Source organism: Channa argus, chromosome 11, assembly GCF_033026475.1.
Source record: "Channa argus isolate prfri chromosome 11, Channa argus male v1.0, whole genome shotgun sequence".
NCBI lineage: Eukaryota > Metazoa > Chordata > Actinopteri > Anabantiformes > Channidae > Channa > Channa argus.
The window spans coordinates 25713738-25737928 of record NC_090207.1 but is presented as its reverse complement, the minus strand read 5'-3'; the positions used below and the strand labels follow the sequence as shown (position 1 = coordinate 25737928).

At 39.7% G+C, this 24191-nt stretch overlaps 1 protein-coding gene across 2 annotated transcripts in view; it reads right to left on the bottom strand.

Moving 5' to 3' along the window:
- arid3c (AT rich interactive domain 3C (BRIGHT-like)) overlaps positions 1 to 24191 on the bottom strand; it is a 73075-nt gene that overhangs the window by 5793 nt on the left and 43091 nt on the right. For both annotated transcript variants that reach the window (XM_067521851.1, XM_067521853.1), the window contains 5 exons: positions 18926 to 18998; positions 8452 to 8635; positions 6446 to 6687; positions 2287 to 2577; positions 742 to 831 (listed from right to left, as the gene is read on the bottom strand). In XM_067521851.1, the coding sequence (XP_067377952.1) occupies positions 742 to 831; positions 2287 to 2577; positions 6446 to 6687; positions 8452 to 8635; positions 18926 to 18998 (880 nt within the window). The remainder of the gene's footprint in view (positions 1 to 741; positions 832 to 2286; positions 2578 to 6445; positions 6688 to 8451; positions 8636 to 18925; positions 18999 to 24191) is intronic.

Here is a 24191-nt window from a genome sequence, read left to right as displayed (position 1 = left end):
AGGTATCAACTTGATTGAATAAACTCCAGCTGCTTAATCCTCATTTCAGCTTTAGATGCACATCTGAGTACACTGTTGCATAGAACAAATACTGTGCATGCTGGCCAATATTACTTCTTTTAAAACTGCTTGGCCACTAAAATCAGGAGGACAAATTACACTCTCGGAATTTTTCTGTTTCAGGGTCCATTTGGACACACAATTGTTGATAGTGAACCAATCTTTTAAGGCATTTGTAAACTTTCTAAGAACTGCAGTATTACATGGGTATTAAAAGCAGTAACTCTTATATTGCAGTCTACTTATCTACAGACACAAACGCAGACGGAATGTAATGAGCGTCAGCTTGTGGCAGAATGACCTGGATCAAGTCAACAGAGACAGAACTCAGATATGATGTGATGGCCACTAGGCTTATAGCTTGACATGAATGGTCTATGTAAAAGCAGAGATGCAGTAATTACTTCAATATTCAAGCTACCTCCATACGCACACACACACACACACACACACTAGACAGACACTAGACAGGCACATAAGACAATAAGCCTCATCGACCTCGAATCCACAGGCCCAATTTTGAGATATTTAACTTTTTTAACTCTATTGGACTGCCACTTCATTACGATGGATTTTATAGCAAAGACATCAAATTGCGTAGAGGACTAAGCACCAGGGTGCTGCTATAACTTATTGAATTTCCTGCCTGCAATTACATCAGCAAACGGCCCCTCTATTTACCTGTGTAGACAACTCCATTTATTTCTATTGACATGTTGATGCTGCTAATGCCGTTGGTAGACAGGTTCAATGCGGTCTCTTGTCTATCATCTGTCAAGAGAGGGGGCAGAGAACGAGAGAGAGAAAAACTCAATATGAGCATTTAGAAAGGGAACAGAAGAAGCAAGAGGAGCACCCCAGTGGGGTATTGGTGATAATTCAGAGAGTGACAGGATAAGGAGAGATTTATTAAAGAGTTCTGGGGAGAAAGAACTGTCAAAAGATGTTACAGCCATTTGTACATGTCAGTTATGGATGAATCCTATCGTCGCACACAGTTGGAAAACTTGGCTGAATAAATGCGAAACACACACAATATCTTAAGCAAACGGGCCGACACTGCACACACAGTGATCTCAGTGAGCTGCTGTGATATCAAACCATGTGTAAACACAAATTTATCTGTCTAAGTGCATCTGGGTGGAGACAAATAATAGTGTTTGGATGTAATCTTTAAATGACAGTGTTTATATGTGAAGGCCAGAGCCAGACGACCAGCGTGGGAATTAACCTGGGAAAGATTCTCACTCATTTTTCCATCACGTATCAAGCGCAAAGCCCGCTATTATGACTAATACAAGAGAGGCAGTGATGCAGACAGAAATGATATCACACTTGAGCAGATAGGCCCCTTATTCTTCCTTTAGCCTCTATCATTAAGTCATATGTGACTTATGGCTTGTCATGAGCCGTGCTGGCTGCAGCCAGACTGGCATTTTTACTCATGATAAGCTGGATTCTGCCTGTGGTCAACAAGAACTATTTCTTCATAACATCTGTGGAGCTGAGCTTCACAATTACACATGTTATATGATGAACTATGTGCACATTAGCGGTTCAGGCATTTAACAGTGGGGATGTCCGACAGCCTCCCTGGCTGTGCCATTAGCTGTTTTTGACACACCACCCTACTATGACGGACAAACTGTGATTTAAGTTTGATAGAAGGTGGCTAAAAAACTCAACATAACTGTAACCTCTGATTTAGAATTATTCGTTAAAATCATTCAAATCTGGTCAGAAATTTGGCATATTAGCATATTTCCTTCTGTTATTTAGAGTTTACCCCAAAAACTAACTTAGATAAGTCATTATTCAAGATTTGAACAAATCCCATGAAAGGACCAACATCAACTACTCAAACATTTTGAATTTTCTAGTTGATCGTTGGCTCTTAGCTCAAAGCCTATAGTTCCTACCGAAGATGTAAATCACACTGTTGTTTTTATTAAATGAACTGCAGGAAATGGTTCATTTGTTGGGGACTTTTTCAACAGAGAATTCATTTTGCATTAATGTTGAAGGTGTATTTGGGACTGAATCAAAAATGTGGAGCTCTAAGACACAGAGGAAGAAGATAGATAGAAGATACATTTACTGTTCGTTTGGCTCTTTTTAGGAGATTTGTTTACAATAATAAAAATACTGAATATCATCCGGTGTATCTGAACCACAGTGACTCCTCATAGGTCAGTGAACCTAAGCTTCCTCCTGTGGCTGTCTCACCTCTGTTGTTGAGTTTGATGTTAAGGGGCAGCTGGGTGGCCATTGCCAACAAATTCTGCTGCAGGGCATGTTGCATGATCCTCTGCTGCTCCTCCGCCACCATCATCATCTTCTTCTCTGGCGGTTCGCCGCTTTCCAGTTTCTCTCTGAGCTGCTCCAGAGCTGCCGCCTGCACGGCCGCCGCTGCTTGAGCTGCTGCTGCCTGGGCAGCCACAGCTGCTGCGTGGTGGCCACTGGGTGATATGGGGAGGGCCACACGGCTGGGGTGGCAGGCAGCCATCATGGGCTCCTCTGGAGAAAAAAACACTGTTACAGATGTCACGTCTGCATCTAAACCCACATCTCCATGCTTATACATATCATGTACACTGTATTACAGCGCCTCTAATCTGTTCATCAATGAACGTGAAAAAGTGCAAAATACAAATGCACGGAACTAACTCGTTTTTCCATTAATTATTTATAGATAAACATAATACAACTGCAAGGGGGCACAAGCCAGTGTCTTCTTGTGCCAGTCCCACGTCTGCAGAGGAATAAATGCAGAGGATTGTGTTGTCAAGTGCATAAGACGTTAAACACAAGCCAAATTAAAAATGCTAATCATGACTTTCACGCCGAAAATGACTTCCATATCGGATCGGTCAGGGCCGCCACCGGTGCTGTTTACCTACAGGGTACCGGTGGAAATTGAGCTACTGCAGGTCGAAGAAGGAGAGGAAGAAGGCGAGTCCGTAGGCAGAGAGAGAAGAGGAAAGCTAAGACTGTAGGACTGACAGTAGGGACTTGGAATGTTGGGACAGGAAATGCTAGAGAGTCGGTTGACATGATGCAGAGACGGAAGGTGGACAAACTGTGTGTCCAGGAGACCAGGTGGAAAGGTAGCAAGGCTAGAAGCTTAGGTGCAGGGTTCAAGTTGTTCTACCATGGGTCAGATAGGAGGAGAAATGGAGTAGGAGTTATCCTGAAAGAGGAGTTTGTGTGGAATGTTCTAGAGGTGAAAACAGTATCAGACAGGTTGATGAGTCTGAAGCTGGAAATTGAAGGCGTGATGTTCAATGTTGTTAGTGGTTATGCCCCACAGGTAGGATGTGAGTTAGAAGAAGGAGAAATTCTGGAGTGAGTTAGATGAAGATGAGGTGAGAGAGTGGTGATTGGTGCAGATTTCAATGGACATGTAGGTGAAGGGAACAGAGGTGATGAGATTGTGATGGGCAGGTTTGGTCTTCAGGACAGGAACACAGAAGGACAGATGGTGGTAGACTTTGCAAAGAGGATGGAAATGGCTGTAGTGAACACTTTCTTCCAGAAGAGGCAGGAACATAGGGTGACGTATAAGAGCGGAGGAAGAAGCACTCAGGTGGACGACATCTTGTGTAGACGTTGTAATCTGAAAGAGATCAGTGACTGTAAAGTGTTGGTAGGGGAAAGTGTAGCCAGACAACACAGGATGGTGGTGTGTAAAATGATCCTGGTGGTGAGGAAGATGAAGAGGACAAAGGCAGAGCAGACGACAAAGTGGTGGAAGTTGAAAAAGGAAGAATGTCGTTTAGTTTTCAGGGAGGAGCTGAGACAGACTCTGGGTGGTTTGGAGGTGCTTCCAGATGACTGGACTACTACAGCTAATGTGATCAGGGAGACAGGTAGGAGGGTACTCGGTGTGTCATCTGGAAGGAGAAAAGTGGACAAGGAGACTTGGTGGTGGAATGAGGAAGTTCAGGAGTGTATCCAGAGAAAGAGGTTAGCTAAGAAGAAGTGGGACACTGAGAGGACTGAAGAGAGTAGACAGGAGTACAGGGAGATACAGCATAAGGTGAAGGTACAGGTGGCAAAGGCCAAACAAAGAGCATATGAGGACTTGTATGTTAGGTTGGACACTAAAGAGGGAGAGGTGGATTTGTACAGGTTGGAGAGACAAAGAGATAGAGATGGGAAAGATGTGCAGCAGGTTACTGTGATTAAAGATAAGGATGGAAATGTATAGTTTGTTATAAATGTTACAGCAGGTCCTTAAGTGGAAAAGCTGTAAACAAATATAAAGAAATGATTCTTTCATCATTTGCTTCATCATATGTTAATACAGTGGAAAGTAGCCACCTTAATGTTACTACTGCACAAGTAGATTATCTTGTTGACAATTCCTGCAGCCTCACTACGTATAATACTCGATAGTGTTGCCCCTCTGAAAAAGAATGCAGTAAACCAGAAGAGGTGATCTCCATGGTATAGTTCGCAAACACGTAACTTAAAACAGGCAACACCAAAGTTGGAAAAGAAGTGTTGTTCCAGAAATTTAGAAGAATCTCGTTAAGCCTGGAAAAGAGTTTAAAAATGTACAAAAAAGCTCTGTGATGCCAGAACAGCATATTATTCATCGTTAATAGAAGAAAACATGAACAACCCCTGGTTTCTGTTCAGCACTGTAGCCAGACTGACTAAGAGCCATAGTTCTGTTGAGCCTAGTTTTCCCTTAACTCTGAGCAGCAATGAATTCATGACTTTCTTTACGAATAAAATTGTAGCTATTAGAGAAAGAATTCACCAGATCCTCCTCCTAAATATTACAGATAGATCTTCACGTACAGCAGTGCTAGAATCAGCAATAAGGCCCCCGTCCCTCTTAGACTGGTTTTTACCATCAGATCTCTCTGAGCTAACTTCAATTATTACCTCATGTAAACCAACAACCTGTCTGCTAGACCCTCTTCCAACTACACAGCTCAAGGAAGCTTTACCCTTAATAGATACGTTTTATAAATATCTATATCTATATCTATCTATAGATATAGCTCTCCCTGTAAAATAGGAACCACTTATGAACTAAGTTGCAGACATTGTAGAAATGATTTCTGTTTGGAAATGTTGACCTCAGCAGTGCAGCTCCTGGAATCTGCAGATTAAATATGGTTCAGTGTACAACACTGTCTACAAGAACTATTTCTTCATAACAGGAGTCTTACACAGTTTTTGTTGCTTGCGAAAAACAAAGACAAAACATGGGTCTGATGACGTCCTATCCCGGACCAAAATAGGTTGAGCCAATCTATGTGTTAATTCAAAAAAATATGTTTTCAACATTTTAATCCTGCAGATAAATGTAAATAACTTTTCTTTTGCTTTAGCTGTTGCCCTTGATGCTTTTCCCCTTGATGACCCGTAATCAACAAGCTGAAATTAGTTATAAGAGGAAGTCCTGCAAGATGTTTCCTTCTGGGGGAGGGGGGGGGGGGGGGGGGGTAACCCACAGGTTACATGAATGGATAAAAGTGTGGTCACTATTGAGAAATCCATTTCTGAAATGCAAACATACTGACTTCTCTTTAGGTGGCTGGGTGGTCATGCAACAATTTCCCAAAAATAAAGATTTCACATGTAGTAAATCATGTGAAACTCTTTTTTTTTTTTTTGGCAGAGGCTTCATAAAGAAGGAAATGAATCATAGTGTGGAGTGTCAGAAAAAAGTATTTACTATATTTATTTAGGATCTGGCACGCGAATCGCATCATGAACAAAATTTACTCAAACAAAAAATTTTGTAGTGCTATTATTTTCCTCCTCCACTTCACTTATGTTTCATCAGAGCAGCCACAGGCTGGTTCCCCTAAATGTCATCTTGTCATATGCTCAAACAAGTGCTATTCACAGATTGGCAAATAATTGAATAAAGTAAAAAATGTTGCACATTTCCACAGCACTAGAACAGTAGTAAAGAGTAATTGCATACTTACCACTCTGCTACGAAATTACTTCAAAATTACTTTTTAGGTAATTACTTTTTAATTACTAATTCTTACTGTTCCACAATTACCACAGTCCATTGTAGGTTTTAGCTTTTATCAATGTGAAGATACAGTGTCTTAACACTTCCTGCAGATGTTTTGCAATAAAGTCCAACCAGAAAAAGAATCCATGATACATTTTGAAATTATGTAAAATTCAAAATATAAAAAACGGAGCTTTAACAAAGAGAAAAAGCAATAAATAAATAAATAAGGGGCAAAGTAGAACTGGCTGCAATTGTGAATACAATTCAACCCAAAGGCCTAAACAAAGGCCTGTTTCTTATTCAGATGTGCTTCAGATAAAGAATTCACTCTATAACTTAGGCAAATAGTAAAAGAAAATACATTAATTGACTTCTGCTAATGTCTTATTTTACCTTTCTTGATCACAGGCACCTGGGAGATGTGGCTGTTGTGGGTGGGGATGGGTATATGCGACATCTGTATCTTTGGTGAGGACAGGAGGGTAGGGGTGCCCACAGGAGAGTAGTTGAAGATGGCAGAGCCGTAGCTCTGCCGACGCCCTTCCCGCCGGTTGCTGTCAATAGCTGCCTGAAGCTCACCAGGGGAGCTCAGTCCCCGCTTTTCACATTCATAAGGGTAGAGGTACTTCATATACCTGCAAGGAAGAAGAAGAACTTAAGACTGTGTCTACCTTAAGCTGGGTAAATCTGAAAACACACCTTTCTCTGAGATTCTGAGATTGCCAGCTCAACTTTGTAGTGTGTTTACCAGTGTTGCTCCAGAAGCAGCACTGGTAACTGGCCAGCCGATATGGTGGTGGCAATAATGCGGCCTTTTGCTCTTCAAGCAGTTCGACATCTTCGTCGTGAACAAGAACGTTCAGTTTGTTTGCTTTGTTTGTTGGCATTACTGTTTCTTCTTCACCTGGCTTGGTTGTCAGTCCTCCACACATAATCATACTCAGTAATAGGAGTACGTGGGTTTTAATGTGGACAGAGGTGAATGCAAAAACAACTGTGTGTGCATGGTCATTAGTCTTGGCATTTTAGAAACTATCCAGTTTGATGTAGACATTAAGACAGAGTCTAAACCACTGTGTTACTTTATCATGTAGTCAAAAACGTTTCCACAGTTGAACATTTGACAGTTAATTGTGCTGTGAGGAAACGCTCCTCTCAGTTTGTCTGTTTGCTGGTCCTGGTGTAATTACTCTGTCAGCTTGCTACAACACACACACTGCTCCACCCTATACAGCTTTGAGGATACATACAGTAATGCAATTCCTACACCCCTTACTCCATTCCTCTAAAATTCAATGAATTGTTAAAGTTAGCGATGTCCCCACGACCTGAGTGAGTACTAGGGTTGGCATGATTTAACAACAATATGGACCAATGGCAGGAAATAAAGTCAACTGTTTACTTGTCTGGAAGTCAGCACACTTGCAGTGTGGACAGTCTGCACGGGCTTGGGAAGATGTGCATTTCATACTACGCAGAAACATGGAAAGCACAGAGACGTCATTAAACCCTTGTTGATAATATGTTCCTCCTGATCCAGCTCGTTACCAGCTGCTAGTGCTCATCTGCTGCCTGCTCCCTACAGTCTGTGCACACTTTGAGAGGCCTGGTCAGTTGCGTGCCGCTGTGATCAGTGATAAATCAGATGATAGAGACTCTGACAGACAAAAAAAAAAAGATCTTGGTCAAGAACCTAACAGGAGCCTGAAGTTATCTGCAGAGATGGGAGAACCTGCAACAAGGACAGTAACTCTCCATCAATCAGGACTTTGTGTATTGGCAGATTTCAGGCTGTTTGTCATACAGATGTTTAAAGGACTCTGGGAGCACCAGGCATAGTGACTCACATCACCTGTTAATACTGTCCCCATACGAAGGGTTCAGAGCAGCAGGGACGAGGACAATGATCAGAACTGAGAAAAGATAAATGCAGCCAAATACAGAAAGGTCCTTGAAGGATCACAATCCCCAAGATCGTGATTGCTCTCATTCCCGTGGACATTTCAATCTACTGACAAATATTTCATTTAATTATAAAGATTTGCAATAATGCTTGGCTTTAATTCGCTGCGGAACAGTGGCACTACCAACTCAAATAGAATACTATAATTATCATGAATCACAGCAGGGGTTGGCAAGTACAGACCACACATATGATGACTGTGCTTTTTACCATTCCGGACACGTAAACAGATGAGCCCTTGATGGGCATTTATAGAAAAGAAAAGGCCATATTTTAATCATAACAGACAAATTAAAACCACTCAGACATGACCTAAAAACCACTGGCAAAGTATCGCATTTATCTTGGGTGAACATGTGGGGACACTTGAAGCCAGCCTGGTGTTAGGAGAGCCGGTTATCAGTCATCTTAGCTTATCACCTGAGCGTGTACTCACTGTGTTCGCAGAGTGAAAGCTGCACTGGTAATGGAGGTAGGGAGGTTAAGGCCTTTGGTGATCTCACGCCATATTTTCTTATTGATGACTTCCACTAAGCCGCCCTTTTCTGTGACGAGCTTGTAGAGCATGTAGAGATCCAACACCTGCTTGGCCATGATAGGAATCCGATTCACTGGAGTCCCTGCAGAAAGCAAACACAATATCCACAATCAATTCCATTAACTTTGGTTCCTCCCATCAATAATCTTCTGCACCTTCTTATAAGGCCAATTTATCTCAAGCTAGTCAAATTTCTGACAGCTCTGTTAACAGCAGGAAATATAACTTTCCAGAAAAGTTTTGAATTCTCCATGCATCTGCGAGAAACTGCTTAATTAATTATAAATCATAATATTACATTTTTTTCTATGATACAACGGGATGATCTGTGTAAATATGTAGTGACAGAACATTTCATCTCTGATAACAAATATAAAAGCTGCTCCTTTTGCACTGTTAAAACAAATACAGTACACGTAACAGGCATTTAACAAAAGAAAAAGTAATTAACAAGGAGAAAGAGCAAAATCACAGATCTGATAGATTAGTCTCGACTTGTTTAAAACTTTACAAATACATTCTGTGAAAAATGGGAGGTCATCTTCTATTAATGAATGCCACCCGGCTCCCTTATTAGCAAAATAAAGGGGCTTTGTTAATAATTTGTATTTGCAATTTAATGTTAGGCAATAAAGAGAGAACGACTGGTCCTTTGTGAAGATTCCAAAGTGGTTGACCCTGAGATAATTAACCTGCATTTTGCTGATAGAGTTCCATTGTGCCCATCGGATTTACCATAATAGCAATCAATAGCTGCAGAAATATAGTGCAAACAACAGCAGTGGGGCCTGTACAGTGATGGGGAGGGGGAGCCGAGCTCTGAAGTATCGTCTGAGGTGGTAAAACCACATCAATTAAGGCCAGTAATTACGGCTTCATTTTGCGGCGCTGGCATGTGAACGAATGAGACACTATTAAAACAAAAGATTGATGTTCTCCTCTCCTCGCACGATAACGGCGGCAGTGTGTTCGAAGCCACAGTTTCTCAACATCGCTCTTTGGAGAACACAGTGTCATGATTTAGACCAAAAAACTTGACTTGACACTGTACAATTCAATAAAAAAAGCTAAACTCAGTCTGACAAATAGGATTTTTTATTTCTTGACAATAATTGCATACTGCTTTTGTCAATGTGTTAATGAATAAACTGTCCCAGGACAGTTTTTTACATCATAGAAACTCAAAAACTATGGGTTTAAACTGCTAAAAAAATGGAAGCTGTCTCCAAAGGCCCTGAAGCTATTTTACAGCTGTGTGATTTAAAAAGTTTTGGGACAGGAATAACCACTACCTACATACCACAGTATGCTCCTCGACAAATACACAAAGGGGGACAGGACCAGGACCTGTGTCATCCCTGACAATGCTAGCACACAATTTATCTGTAGTTAAAAAGTTAAAACAGTTAAAAACACAACATTTCAATGGTGCGTCATTGTTTGGTTAGGTTTTCGCAGTAAATAAACATTGTTAGGTTTAGTAGCTGTGGTTTGGCGTAAAATCGCTGCTATCTTAATGTTATGTGACATATTTCCTGCATGTGACATCATGTAATGTCACACGCATAATAATAATAATAATAATAACAAATGTTGTGTATAAATACTAATTATGTTGCCCAACTGTTTGTCTATCAAAACCCTTTCCCCACAAGATGTCAGGAGGTCCCCAGCTAGGAAATCGCACATTACCCTAACTTCAATTTTTTTCCTAGTACAAAAAGTACTAATTCTTTCTAGTATTTAAGTCGATTTGATTAGGTGAGGCAATACAATTAAGTGTATCTTTAACTTTAATCTGCACTTTTCATAACTTGTCTTGGCATGGGACCAAACTTAGATCAAATTATTTTAAGGTAACCATCCCTTCCAGCTGTGCTTAAAACTATGGCCATGAAACGTGATTATAAACAGATATTTGTAGAGCTGTTCATGTGGTATAAGAAAAACATCTGAACTGCAGTTTGTGGGAGAATTGAGTTCTACAGTAAACTAGTGTGTTATTCAAGCGTTATTCAGCCTCCACTCTTCCCAACAGCTTTTCTTTATTACTACTGATTATACAGTAATGTGTGTCTGTGCTGATCTATAAAACTATTATTTTGCTGAAGAAACAATAGCCAACCAAACAAGGATTGAGGTAATAAATAAAAGTCTCAGCTTTTGTCTGACAGAATCTGAGGAGAGACAAGCTCTTAAAACAAGATCTATGTGCTTTCAATACTGAGCGTGATGTATTTGTCTCTCTGATTCTCTGAAAGAGATATAAGGAATAAAGAGTGAGGGTGGAGGCCTTTTGTCAGGACAAACTATCTCATCAGGCCATGCATCATTATGACAATGAGTAATGTTGGACAAAATGGAAGAAATCCACTTTGCACAGAGTCTAACGGTCATCGTCAGTTAATCCCTCAGCTGCTAAGAGAAGAGGAGATTCTAATTGGAACAACGTAGAGCATCAAGGGCTGTGGTAGCGCAATAATCATCTTTATGCTTGGCTTCATCGCTGACGTGTTCACTTTGCACCGAGCCGATAATGGGATGAGAATTTCTCCTCCTCATTGACTTTGCTCTTTTAACCCACAAAATGAACGATTAATGCAGCATCGCAGGGGGAAACCAAGTGTTTATCTACTTCTGTTCAACTCCCTAAATGAAGTTGGAGAACGAGTTGCAATGTACAGACTGTGAAACATATACGGGATTTGAAAGGCACAGGACCAGAAGAGAGAGTGTGTGTATGGGTCAATCGAATCTCATTTTTCTATATATATATATATATATATATATATATATATATATATTGTTTAAAAATCTTATGAAAAGATCCGAACCAATAGTGAATTGAGTATTAGGTTTGTATCAAACCCTTTTTTTATTTTTTGCTGTAGCATCATAATAGTTTTGGAACTAATGTGGCATCAATAAACTGCACTACTGACATGATATTTGTGCAGCATTCGTTTAATGTATTTGTGCAGGTCCACTCCTTGTTCCTAGTCCCTGTACTGATCCGCAGTACTTTTTTACCATAGACGTACCAAAACTATTTGCTTTAAAAAGTAGTCCAGTACATATAGAAATATTACTTCAAAATACTACTCAAGTTGACGTACACGCTCTAAAATCTACATAAAGAGCAAAAGTACAAGTCTGCTATAAAGTGCATTTGAACCACTACTGATCAACTTCACTTGTAGTTCAGACTTGTTGATAACACGAATGTCTAGTTCAGAGTAGTTCATGTGCCTCATAAATAAGGTTTCTGTAAGTTTCTAAATTATTCAGGAAGTTTTATTTGTGTACTATTGTGTACAAGGAGAGAACCACTTCAAAAACATGATTGCTCCATTTTACCTTAATTTCTTCACTTGGACAACAGACTTGCTCCCAATCCAACTGTTTTTTGGCAGAGAACTGTGGCTTTACATGGTCTCTCTAAGTCAAATCACAGCTATGTAGATAACACTATTTCAAGTGACTATGACTAACTCTCTGAGTACAGCAAGCAAATAACTGGAGCAATACATGTCTTTTAATTAAATAAGACAAGACATAAATCATTGTACTTTGCCTAACATGTACCTAACATACAATGGAAATGCTCAAATAAATTATAAGTACCTCAGATTGGTACTTGACTACAATTTTTGAATAGTGCCTAAATCAGGGGTCCCCAATACTTCGATCGCGATCTACCGGTCAATCACAAAGTTAGTGTGGGTAGAACGCATGGAATTAACGAAGTGTAAGTCAGCCCATCATCCGACCCTTCTATGAAAGTTGTCACTTGATTGAGGTACAGGGCAGCCAGTCTGACATCTGACTTTTTCTACGGCGTCAAGTCATCAGAGTAAGGTATTGACAGAAAATGTGTTGTATTGTGTAATATGGGTTCATATGTATTGTGCATGTAAGGAATTCTCAATATATTCATAAATAAATATATGTTTTGTATTTTTATAGTAGGTAGATCATTTTGACGTGGTCATTTTATAAGTAGCTCGCAAGCCAAAAAGTGTGGGCACTCTGGGCCTAAATGTTCTCACTGTACAACCACTACTTTCTTATCTCGCCTCACTGAGAAAAAATCTGGAAATTTGTATCCATTTTATCCAGCTAACAAAAAACTTCTCAAACATGAACTAATATCTAAGCACAAATCTGTAATTATAACATGCAGCTGCAGAACCTTCATGACAACTTTGCATTCTCTGCGTGAAGACTGCCGCAAATAACAGGGAAAGACATAAAACTAAGGGAAGTTAGCCGAAAGGCGAAAGCAGGATGAAGCCACAAAGTAAGGAGGAAAATTTAGTGCCACAGCAATCGAAGGCTGCCACTTTTTAAGATAACTCTCGAGCAGCCTTTTCTTCTGCCATATAGTATTCTTAAGCAATTAGGTGGGGACAAAAGTTGAGTTGTTTGAGAAGAAGTGCTGATGGTAGTGCTCAGAGATAATAATCAATTAATAACCACAGCCCTGGGGCAACAGTAAATCACCCTGGGTATTTATCAGCACACAAAGGAAGCAATCACAGCCATTGTCTGCTCTGCTTTTGATGGAATCTCTCAAGGACTCCATGGCTCTGATTCAAGTAGACTGGAAGACCAACATCGAGGTTTTCTGAACATCTCCTGCATGATCCAACTGTCTGGGTTACTCTGTCTTGAAAACTAAAAACACTGCACAGCATCAAGACCACAAAGAGAATCGAGCCAAAATGAGACTGGCCTATCTTCACTTTTTGTGGAAAAAACTTATTTCAAAGAATGTTGAACACGCAATGTTACACATGTAGCCAGATCAGGCCAGAAATACAAATGAGGCTGAGTACTAATGTAATCAATTACTTACTATTTTAAATTATTTAGTGTTTTGTAAAAATTGTTTCTCGCTTTTATCACTAATATTTTTGAATTGAACAAAAGTCAAACTACATTGACCATGATTCATTGTTGTAATGAAAAACCTAAATATTTTTATAGATACTGTTTGTGACATCTGCTCATTAATAAATTTCACACCATATTATATAGAGGACTAACCTTCAACGCAAATGACATGGAGAGTTTGTCTGTTTCTGTCCATCTGTTCTAATCCGTTCACACACACAAGAATGTAAAATGCGCTGTACAAATGACTGGCCTGAGGCTAAAAGCAGAGACTGCTCACTCACGGCTGAAGACTGTCAACACATGTCTGAAATGACTTTGTTTTATACATAATGACTTATAACCCACTGACTGAACACATACCAGCTCAGACAGTGTTACTGATCAGCGACCTCTAACCTTCCCTGTGTGCAGCTGGGCTTATAGGCCAGTGGCAAACCTGCTCGTAAATGACATCAGGCGAAAATTCCTCCACCACGTTCAGCAAAGCAAATAAGTTGCACTGTATTTTGAAGGAACTGGTTAATACAGAGCAGGTTAAGAAGCTCAGCATGTTTTCATTATGGGCTGATGTAAATCTATCCGACGTCCACATGTTTTTTTCAGGAATAAAAGTGGTAACAGGCAGACTGCTGCTGCTGCTGTTTGGATCTCACCATCAACCTAGTCTAATCTCTAATCATCACACAGCTAAAGGGAGCGAGCTGTAGCTAAAACAGAGGAATTGGGTTGCAATATGACATGATCAGCAGAGTTGCTGCTGGTGAAGAGCTGTCAATTAGTGAACTCACATAAAATCATCTCCTGTACTGTTTCACCTGATGCATTTTTTTGTGAATGACATTCTAATTTTAAAATGGAATTCTCCCTCCTAAACATGTTGTTTAATACACAAATGTTTCTTCATCAGAAATTAAAGTTAAATGTAAATTTAAATTATTTTACTATAAATATTTTTAATCTCACACCTTAACCACTTATGTTACTTCTGATGATTAAAAAACTTACCAGCAGAATATGCAATGTTATTGTGTGCATCCCTTTAATTGCATTTAAACTACATGTACATGGATGCAAACTTAACTCTAAACCTCATACAAACCTTTTTTATCATCAGAGGTAACAAAAATAGTCAAGGAGTGTAAAAAAATGTTTTAAAGTAAAATAATGAAAATGCATTGAGTATTTTGTTGATGAAAGAAACTTCTTAGTTGTACTCTTGCAATTTCAAAATGAGTTGGCATTAGCTTTTGGACGTAAGTGTACAGCAAGGGGCAGCAGCCATCATAGAATCTAAAAGCAGAGGCAAAGAGCCGTGCAGTTCGTGACATTAAAATAACCTTACGTACGTGCTACTATTTTCTTCGCAAATCTGTTACAGATATTTTTGGGACGCTGTCAGGTCCGTGTGCAAAATGTCCACTCCAACAAGCCTTTTGTTGTCCTCAAATATTTGTCTTTGCACAGATGGAGGACTGTGGAGTTTTCTTACCATCATTACATTAACTGGGGGAATGGATCCAGCTAATGAAGCTGTTACCTGACTGTTGTTTTAAGATACAGAAATGTAAGAATTACTGGGGTCTGGATTTAACGAGCCAGTAATAACAATATTATTGAGATGGTTCGCATGCTCGAAGCTTCTGTGGCTCCTCTGGTTAGCCGGCCCACCGGGCTGACATTTCTTTGTGAGTGCAGAGTGACAGTGATGTTTTCAAGAAATATTGATTGGGATATTTGGAGCAGTCCACTCTGATCACAGGTGTCAGGGGCAAGCAGGGAGGAGATAATCTGCTGCTGATCTGCTTCGCACTGACAATGTCTCCCTACACTAAGTCCAAAATCAATCTCTAATTGAACGCTCCAACAACAATCCATACTGTCTCGAAAACCCAAGTGACCACCCAACTTCATCATTACTTCATCAACGTGTGCCTTCCTGCAGCTGTTGTAGCACACAGCTGGACTAGGTTGTTTCAGGAATACTCCCACGGTAAGCCAGCACCTATTCGTGTGTCCCAATTTTGTCTCTTAAATAAACTGTATAGAAGGAAGTTAAAAACCGACAAACTATATACATTTAAATTAAAAAGATCCATGAAGCCATCAATTATTTAAATGGGTTACAGTATGAATGGGTTGCAGGAGTGCTTGAGCCAATCTAAGCAGCCACTTGGTGACATGTGGGATACACCCTGGACAGGTTTCCGGTTCAAAAAACAGATGCAGGTCTCTGAAAATCTAATATTTCTAATATTTTATACGGAGTATGATTGTAAAGGAGGAAATGTAACGAATGACCGAACATTTAGGACTTAACACTGGAAAATGTTCGCATTGATGGAACTGTATCATTTGTCTGAATGAGGAGTTCATCATTATTTAAATTTTAAATTTTAAATGTTAAATTATTTAAATTTCGTCTGCTGACGTTATCATCACTTTTGCAAGTGACCTTTCAACAATTGATTGATTGTTGAAAGAAGATTAAACATAGACATGTAAGTTCCCTTTGGTTGAAATCATAAATTAAGATCAAATAGATGTAACAAAACTGGAGAAAACAAGTCTCTCTTTTTCTTAAATGTTTCCCGTAGAACATAGCTATCTTTTCTTCAAAAGTGATATACTGCTGCGGCTGTAGATGCTGTTTCGTCCCACGTCCCAAAAACTCTGAGGCTGCTTAATGTACATTTGGTAAATTTTAAACATTCAGGTAGAGGGACTCATTAACCTGGATCACTGGCAGCATAAAGCCTATTATGAAAAGAAATAATCATGACTTAAAATAAAATGAAATCAAGACAATTTCATTAAAAATGTCGTTGAATGACTTGAGGAACCTTCGGGAGTTCATTCATTGGACTCACAGTTTCAACCCAACACATTTCAAGTCAGAACAACTGACCTAAAAAAAAACTACACATTTGAAGTTGAATTAACTTGAAATTACACAAAACATTTACATTAGGCCTTCAAGTTACTTTCTATGGCTTTAGTTTGGGGTGTAAATGTACATTAATGCTTTTAAACTTCCCTATATTAAAATGTTTAATATTAAAAAATCCTCCCGATGGCATCACCCGGAAGAGTTTTTCATCATTAGGAGTTCAGATAATGTCAACTGGGCGAGCAGATTCATAGTGATTACAAACTCCATAGTGAGCAGCAAGATGACATCATCTGAACTAAAGGTTCCTCCAAGTGATGTAATCTGGAGGCATTTTTCAGCTAGAAGTAGAGAAATATTTTGATATAGGGAATTCAAAGGGAAGTTTAATGGTATGTATGTAAATGAACTACCCAAACTAGAACTAAAAGAAGCAAGTTCAAAGTCAGTGAAGGCGTCATTTATCAAGAAAAGGTGAGTTGACATCACCTAATTCCATATGATGTTTTCCAGTTCACTAATATAAAATCTGCTGACCTAAAATATGCTGGCAGCAATTGAATTGAGTGCATTTTACATGACCACAAAATTCATACTTATATATATAAAAATACAACTAATATTGCTGTTTGACAGAACAGAATATATCATTTTGTTGTCATCACTACCAGTTCCTGCCCAACATCAGTCATAATCAGTCTTTTAATTTTAGTGATTCAAACGTGACCTAAAAAACAAGAAAATTGGAAAATGAAATTTCATTCCAAATGTATCAGTATCAAAAGATTTTCACTGGAGTTCTTAAAAACTTAAATCTTTAATGAATGAGCAACTGTGTGTGTTTGTGCGTGTGTGCGCACAAATGTTTATGATTTATCCAAATACTGTGTTTACACATCAGGATCTATAGTATGTGTATTCAATAGTCATATTAAATTAATGAACACAAGAATGAAATGGGAACATTCATCTTATTGCACAGGAAACAGCCATTATTAGTTATTCTTCTTAAAAACAATTAAATGAATCAGCTTTGCAATTTTTAAGCCATTGTATTGAAAGTCAAGGACAAACAGGTGAGGACATAAAATAATCTGCAGCCAAACATTGTATAAGGGGATTTGAAAATAACAAAAACATGACACACTAACCTTGTGCTCTGAAAATAGACCATCATTGTAACCAGCACTGCCTTTTATTCTCTGCTGGGTGGTTAACTTCCTCATATTATTCAAGGGGCTCAACACAGATCTATTTCCCCAATAAAAGCTGTTCCTGCCAGAAGAATCCTCACTTTGGGAAAACACACAATCACACTGTACTATAAGTGGCCAATAAAATCAGAGAATTCATCAAATGCGGAGAAGCCCTGTGAGTGGCAAGGTGGCCCCATTTCTGACCTGCAAAGATGTCACGTACAGTTGGACTTCCTTATTTATGCTAAAGCATAAGAAATTGGTTGCGCAACAGACTACAAAGATTTCAACTTTCTCATTGATGCTATTTAAAGAGGTGTGAATGGCACATGGAGATCCTGTAAGGCAGGATTACGAAATAATTTGTAAATAACAGTTCATAGAGAAAAGCAAAAACTAACACTGACCCCGTGATTACTGCTTCTGTTATGTTGGCACCTTGTTGCACTGCAAACAGTTGTGTTTATAAAATAAAATAAAAAAATGTAAGGCCTGTTGTCCGCATAAAATATAATGTTAAAATCCATAAAATCAATGACATTATATAATGTAGCTGTGAACTCTGTAGTTTTACAACCACAGATGACACCTTTGGTTAAGGGGCAGCAGTGCCTCAGTTGGTAGAGCCGCCACCCACCAACCAAAGGGTTGGAGGCTGTGTCCCTGGGCCCTACAGTCCCAAGCCCCGTAAAATTGGGGAGGGTTTTGTGAGGACGGGTATCAGGGGTAAGCCAATGTGCCAAATCAAGATGTAGACCAGTGATCCACTGTGGTGTCTCTGAACTTAGGGGATAAGCTGAAAGTCAAAAGAAAAGCTGACACCTTTACTTACTAGATTCTTTGCAGATTCTGATTTTTTTTATTTAAATATAAACTGATGGGGTGGTTGCAGGGTCAGCGGCTCAGACCCTTGCTCGTCTTATCCACATGTCAGTGTTCAAGTTGCTCCTGGTGGGTCAGAATGCTTGTGTGTGTCTGTGTTTGTACTGATAAAGCTCTGTATCCTCCTGAGACCCAGCACTAAAAAAGTGAATCCCCACATCCCACCCAAAGACATGAGATACATGCGCTTTTAGTACTGAGTTTGTGTCTTGCCACCTCTGCTCAAAATTTGGTTTTGATATGAAATCAAAACCTCGAGCACAAAGTTGAGCTCTTGGAGTGTACGGGGTCACTGAGTACTGTGATGCAGTAAAGTGTTTCAAACATTAAACATTGTGACAGTCATGTCACATGTCAGGTACCCCTTCCCCTTCCTTCCAGAGAATTGCACCCCTCAAACAAACATAGGAATCCAAAGCCCTGAGGTATCGGCTACACGTGACAGGGTATGGGGCAAACTCAAGCTACAATACTGAACAAGATGCTCTGTAAAGTGAAAACAACTTACCTCGTTTCTGCATGAAGCTGAAAAGGTCATCAAGAAATTCTTTGCGCTTTTCATCATCATCCAATTCATACAACTGCAAAAAAAAAAAAAGAATCAGTTGTTAGTTTCTTACAGATAGTTGTTGGTTGGATGCTAAGTAACCTTTGAACCTGCTAAACAGTGATCAACAAACACCAAGAAAATGAGTTCCTTTAAACATTGAGCACAGTGAGTGTATTACAGTACATGTACCGATAAGAGCGAAGTGAGCCGGCCATACCTTCATCACAAAGACTAACTCTGCCACAATGCTACCACAATAACAATATCGGGAAAATGATGCCTGGCCATATATTTTCCTCATTTTTAGCTCTGAGAGGCTTAGAGAAGGTTGAATTCCTCAGTGTCTCGCACTAGAGTCAAACCTTGATCTCCTGTGGAAAGTCTTGTTGTACCATCCACCTCCCTATGACATGTACATAAGTCATTGGTGCCTTGAACGTTGAACTAGAAGCATATGCATCAGCGTGTAACACCTAAGGAATGAGACTGGCTGGGAATTATAGACAAGTTGTCTTCTCTTAATCTCATTCCACAGCATCTCTATTGGGTTGGGGTCTGATCTCTGTTTGGGTGGATTTATTTGATCTAAAGTATTTCTTCAGTGCGTAAGTTCATTTCCCTACTGCATCACCAACATCTACTGAGCTTCAGCTGACGAACAGCAATCCTGATTTTATCCTGTTGGATTCCTTGATAAACTTGGAAATGAATTTCTAATCTGTGATGTCAAAAACTGCCCAGGCCCTGAGTGTCAGGATTCATGTCTTAGGCAAGTTTGTTTTCGCATCTTAAATGATTTTTCCTATCGGGAGACCACGGATAGATATAACCAATTTTTATTATTGGCTATATGTCGAAGTGTTTCCGGGCAAGACACTGAACCCCTAACAGCCCATTCCCATCCCCAGCTGTGCAGTGCCGGTCCAAGCCCGGTAAAAATTGGGGTGACCCTGAACTAAGCGGAAAGGACAAAAAAATTCTCAGAGTTCTCACAAATGTATGTGATAAAACATGATCAACTAGCCGATCAGCTAGTAGCACCGGTGTGTACTGTTTTGTGCTGAGAAAGAAAATCAAAGGAAAAATGTGACCAGTTTATTCTTATCTTGATGAAAGCTGGTAACTTACTGCTACAAGTAAAAAAGATCAGTTTGGTGCGATTTCCAGTCAGCTCACTCTCTGGAACAGAGTGTTTCTGCACAGTGTTCCATCACGGTTCCTTTCACAAGTCGCAAATTCCAAACATATTTCCAGTTTACACCGGGGAGAGTCAGAGCCTGAACAATCCCTTGGAAGCCTGAATATACCTAGGATGATCTATCTGACCACAAGTCGAGACTGTACAATACGTCTAAATTAATCATGTTTACCTGCAACCAAATGTGACCAAGTGCGAATACCCATAAACGTTTGTTGGCCCAACTAAAGCCCTATTTAGACATTTTCCAGACTTTATCTGTAGGGGGTGTATGTGTGAACGGAAACGCACAAATGCTCTGTTGGGCCTGATATTACCCTGACTTTACATAGGCCAGTTCATTAGTGCTTATCTCCACCCGAGCTCATTCAGTATAAAGGGGGTAATACTCCTGAGGATTCACCATGAGTGAATGAGCGTGTTGATGACGTCCATTTCGTATGACTGCTGTAAAACCGGGCAAATATAAACAACCGAAGGTGAAGAACTCGTTCTTTCCAATGAACCCAACAACAATGTCAAACTGGAAGGACAACGAAATTCGTAAACCTACGTTGGGCAGACTTGGAAATCGTCAAAAAAATACAAGGAACAGCGCAAGATTCTGTGGTATTTGACCAGATTACAAAGCAAACCACTTTCACTTCCAGACAATGTCAGGAGCTGATCCTCCTCTCCAGAGTTCATGTCGGAGACTTTGGCGCAGGGAGGTAGAGGGGTCAGTTGTTGGTTCGATGCCCAGCTCCTTGGGTTACAGAGCGTAGCAGCTGGCCGACGCGAATGACAGTGGGTGAAGAAGAAGCAGCTTCGAGTGCCAATAGGTAGAAAAGCGCTATATACATGCAGACCATTTTTCCATTCACAATGTCTGAAACAAGCTTCAGGTTATTGCTGCCAAAGGTGGTTAAACACTTTGTCTGTCGTTTAATAAAGACATGGATTGTTATGACTGTTTGGGTTTGGTTCCGGTCACAGAAAACCCGGAAACTGCTAACAGTGCAAAGACTGTGAAGACAGTGCTATAACCCTCAGCAGGAAAGCCCCTTGTGTCTGTGTTGCCTGTGGCCCTCGGTATATTTTAGTAGCACTAGTTTCCTTATTGGCATATCCATTATGCTTCTCATCTTTTCCTATTCACTGCGGCAGCGACAAAGTCAAAGAGGCTTTTAAATGGGCCTCTCCAGCCAGATACAGCTGATGGAAATATGTTAGTGACAATGTTCACTTTCAGTAAGGTCCACAGCCACGTTAGCAGGCCCACTTAATCAATACTGGAAGACAGAGAGATGACCTTTGGAATCAGTGGGGCCCTGTGGACGAGGCCCCTGAGATAATAACTGATCATTTAGAAGTGTATTAGCTGTCACCAATATTAAAGGAGCAGTGCAGGTCAGCACTCAGGAGGAAACCAGGTTGGGGGAGGTGGTGGGGGGCGGGGGAGGATGAGCTGTGAGTGCTCTGTGAGTGCTGCACCGCGGGTGGTCCGTGGTGGAGGGAATATCGAAAGGTAAAGGAACAGCAAGCGACTGCAAAAATGTTAAGTGCACAAATGCACAGCGGATAACAATGCCGCAGGATCAATTGTGAGGCCCGAAGAGTGCTAAGGCATATATGCAGAGACAATGACGCAGGAAATAACACACTGTAACGAACATGCACACAAAAGTCCACTCAGTAAAATAAAGGCAAAATAATTATTTTTAGAATTGAAATCTCTCATTCTTACATTTTGCCGGTGAGCTACATGTGGCACGGAAGTTTCAAACTACCTGCATCTACAGTATGTCCACCACCAACTATCTAAGGGTTTTAATCTGTTTGAAACACTGCAGGAGTTTTTTTACTAATACATATTTTGAAAAAAAAAAACATTATGCAGCCTTGTCAATTATGGGAATATGTGTTGAGTGTGCTCTGCTAAAGTCCACCTTTCATAACCTTTCATAAATATCATAAACTTTACTTTATGTTTTTCTTCTATTTCTGCATCTCAAAAGGCTTGATTTTTTTCACTATACATGCCCGAGGCAGCACTGAGGTATCAGTGTTGATCAGTAGGTCGTTTATAACCCAAAGTTAAAAGTCACAAAAATTCTGCTGTTCATTTCCACATCGAGAATACGGGGGACAGAATTGTCGCTATTGTTCAATTTCTAGATTTTAAAATGTGCAATTTCCGTATCATTTAACATTAACAGTCATTTCGCCAGCAACATTGCGCCGACTTAAGTTCTTCATTTACAATTACAGAAGTCATTTGAAGATGATTTCATAAAATGACAGGTTGTTACTTTACCAGCAAGTCAGTCGAAATTACTGGGAACCTCACCTGATGTTTGAATGAAGATCTGTGGACAATGTCAACACTTTTAAAAACCATTTGTTTAGACAGGCATTTGTCTATCTTATTGTTTTTATAGATGTCTGTTAGGATTTACTTAAATTATTCACACCATTCATCCAGTTTTATTAATTGACACAAAGGCACACACAGTGTCCATGTCCCTCTGTTCTGTAGAGCAGTGAATGATTCAGAATATGGATTCACTCAAATTTAGAAACATAAAACACAGTTTAATTAGAACCTCGGTATGCTGCTGTATTTTCATAATTCATAATAATTTCATAATTCATAAGTCTCCTTGCTTTTTGTTATGTTTTCTTGTCCAATTTTCGGTGGATTGTAGATTAATTTAGTTCATGAATGTCTGCAAAGTCACATCAGCAAGACAGAATACCACTGACTGTCAGATGCTTCTTATTACCAGTCATGCAACAGGTTAAGCAGCTCATTCAACTTTTGCAGCAGAAATATTTTAGGCAGTGCGAGAAAGTGCTTCACAAGAGCTACAGTTTGTGATTCACACTGATTACTTCATGCCCAGTCATCTGTCTTTGCCTTCAAAAAATGTGAAACATTTTGTCATAGTTCACATCAAAGTTATTTGCCTTCATTGTAAAAAAAAAAAAAAAATAGAGTATTATAGTTTCCATAGACAAAATGTTAAATGTCCTGCAGCTGCCTCAGAAGCAAAAGAGAAAGAAGTGACTGAGCAGCATTCTTGTTCGTGTGAACACTACCCCTTACCCATTGTGAGGTAAATGAAGAGACAGATAGGCGAGACAGGTTGAAGGACTCTGGGTTCAGCTGCACCTGGAGGCTTTCAAGCTGTCAGTCAGCAGGTTCAGCTGAAGGGGAGCCTGCTCATACCAAAGAGCAAAAAGTGCCCCCTGGCCTTCCTCCCCCTGGAACTATAACTTGCTGGTGAACATCACCAATTTTCAACTTAATTCATTTTCTGGAGACTGCATTTATATTTATGCTTTTAACTTCCTTACATGTATAATAAAATATTTCTCGGTCCTCCACATGATGTCATCTGGAAGTATTTGAGAAATGAGATGATATGAAAACATTAACTTTTCTTATCACATTCAATTTTCTTCACCTTTAGTATTTACAGATGTTTGTTTACTTTTTTACAAAGCCTGTCAATCATTGGTAAATACTTTGAAATGCATTAACCTCTATGCAGATAAATTATGTCCAATACATGCATGTGTCATTTCCTGTGAAAGGCTCAATATTCAGTTTCAAATGCACAAGACTCGAGCTCTATCCATGGGAAAAAACAGACTGAATGTACAGTGCATTTAGAAAGTTTTCAGACTCTCTTCACTTATTTCAATTTAGTTATGTTTTAGCCTGATACCCCCATAATAAAAGTGAAAACAGAATTTTAGAAGTTTGTACATTTATTTAAAACAAAAACAAAACTGAAATATCCCATGTATACAATTCAAACCCTTTGCAACAACACTTTAAATTTAGCTCTGACGGGCTCCACCGGTCACACGTGTCCTTGAACAAGACACTAAACCCCAAAGTAGTTCGTCCCGGTAAGCGTCGGCCAGATGTGTAGCAGCTCCCCCATCGGTGTGTGAGTGTGATTGTGAGTGTGAATGGGTGAATGGGAGGCTGTGTAAATCACCTTTATGAGTTTCAACTTAAAAAGTGAGAAAATA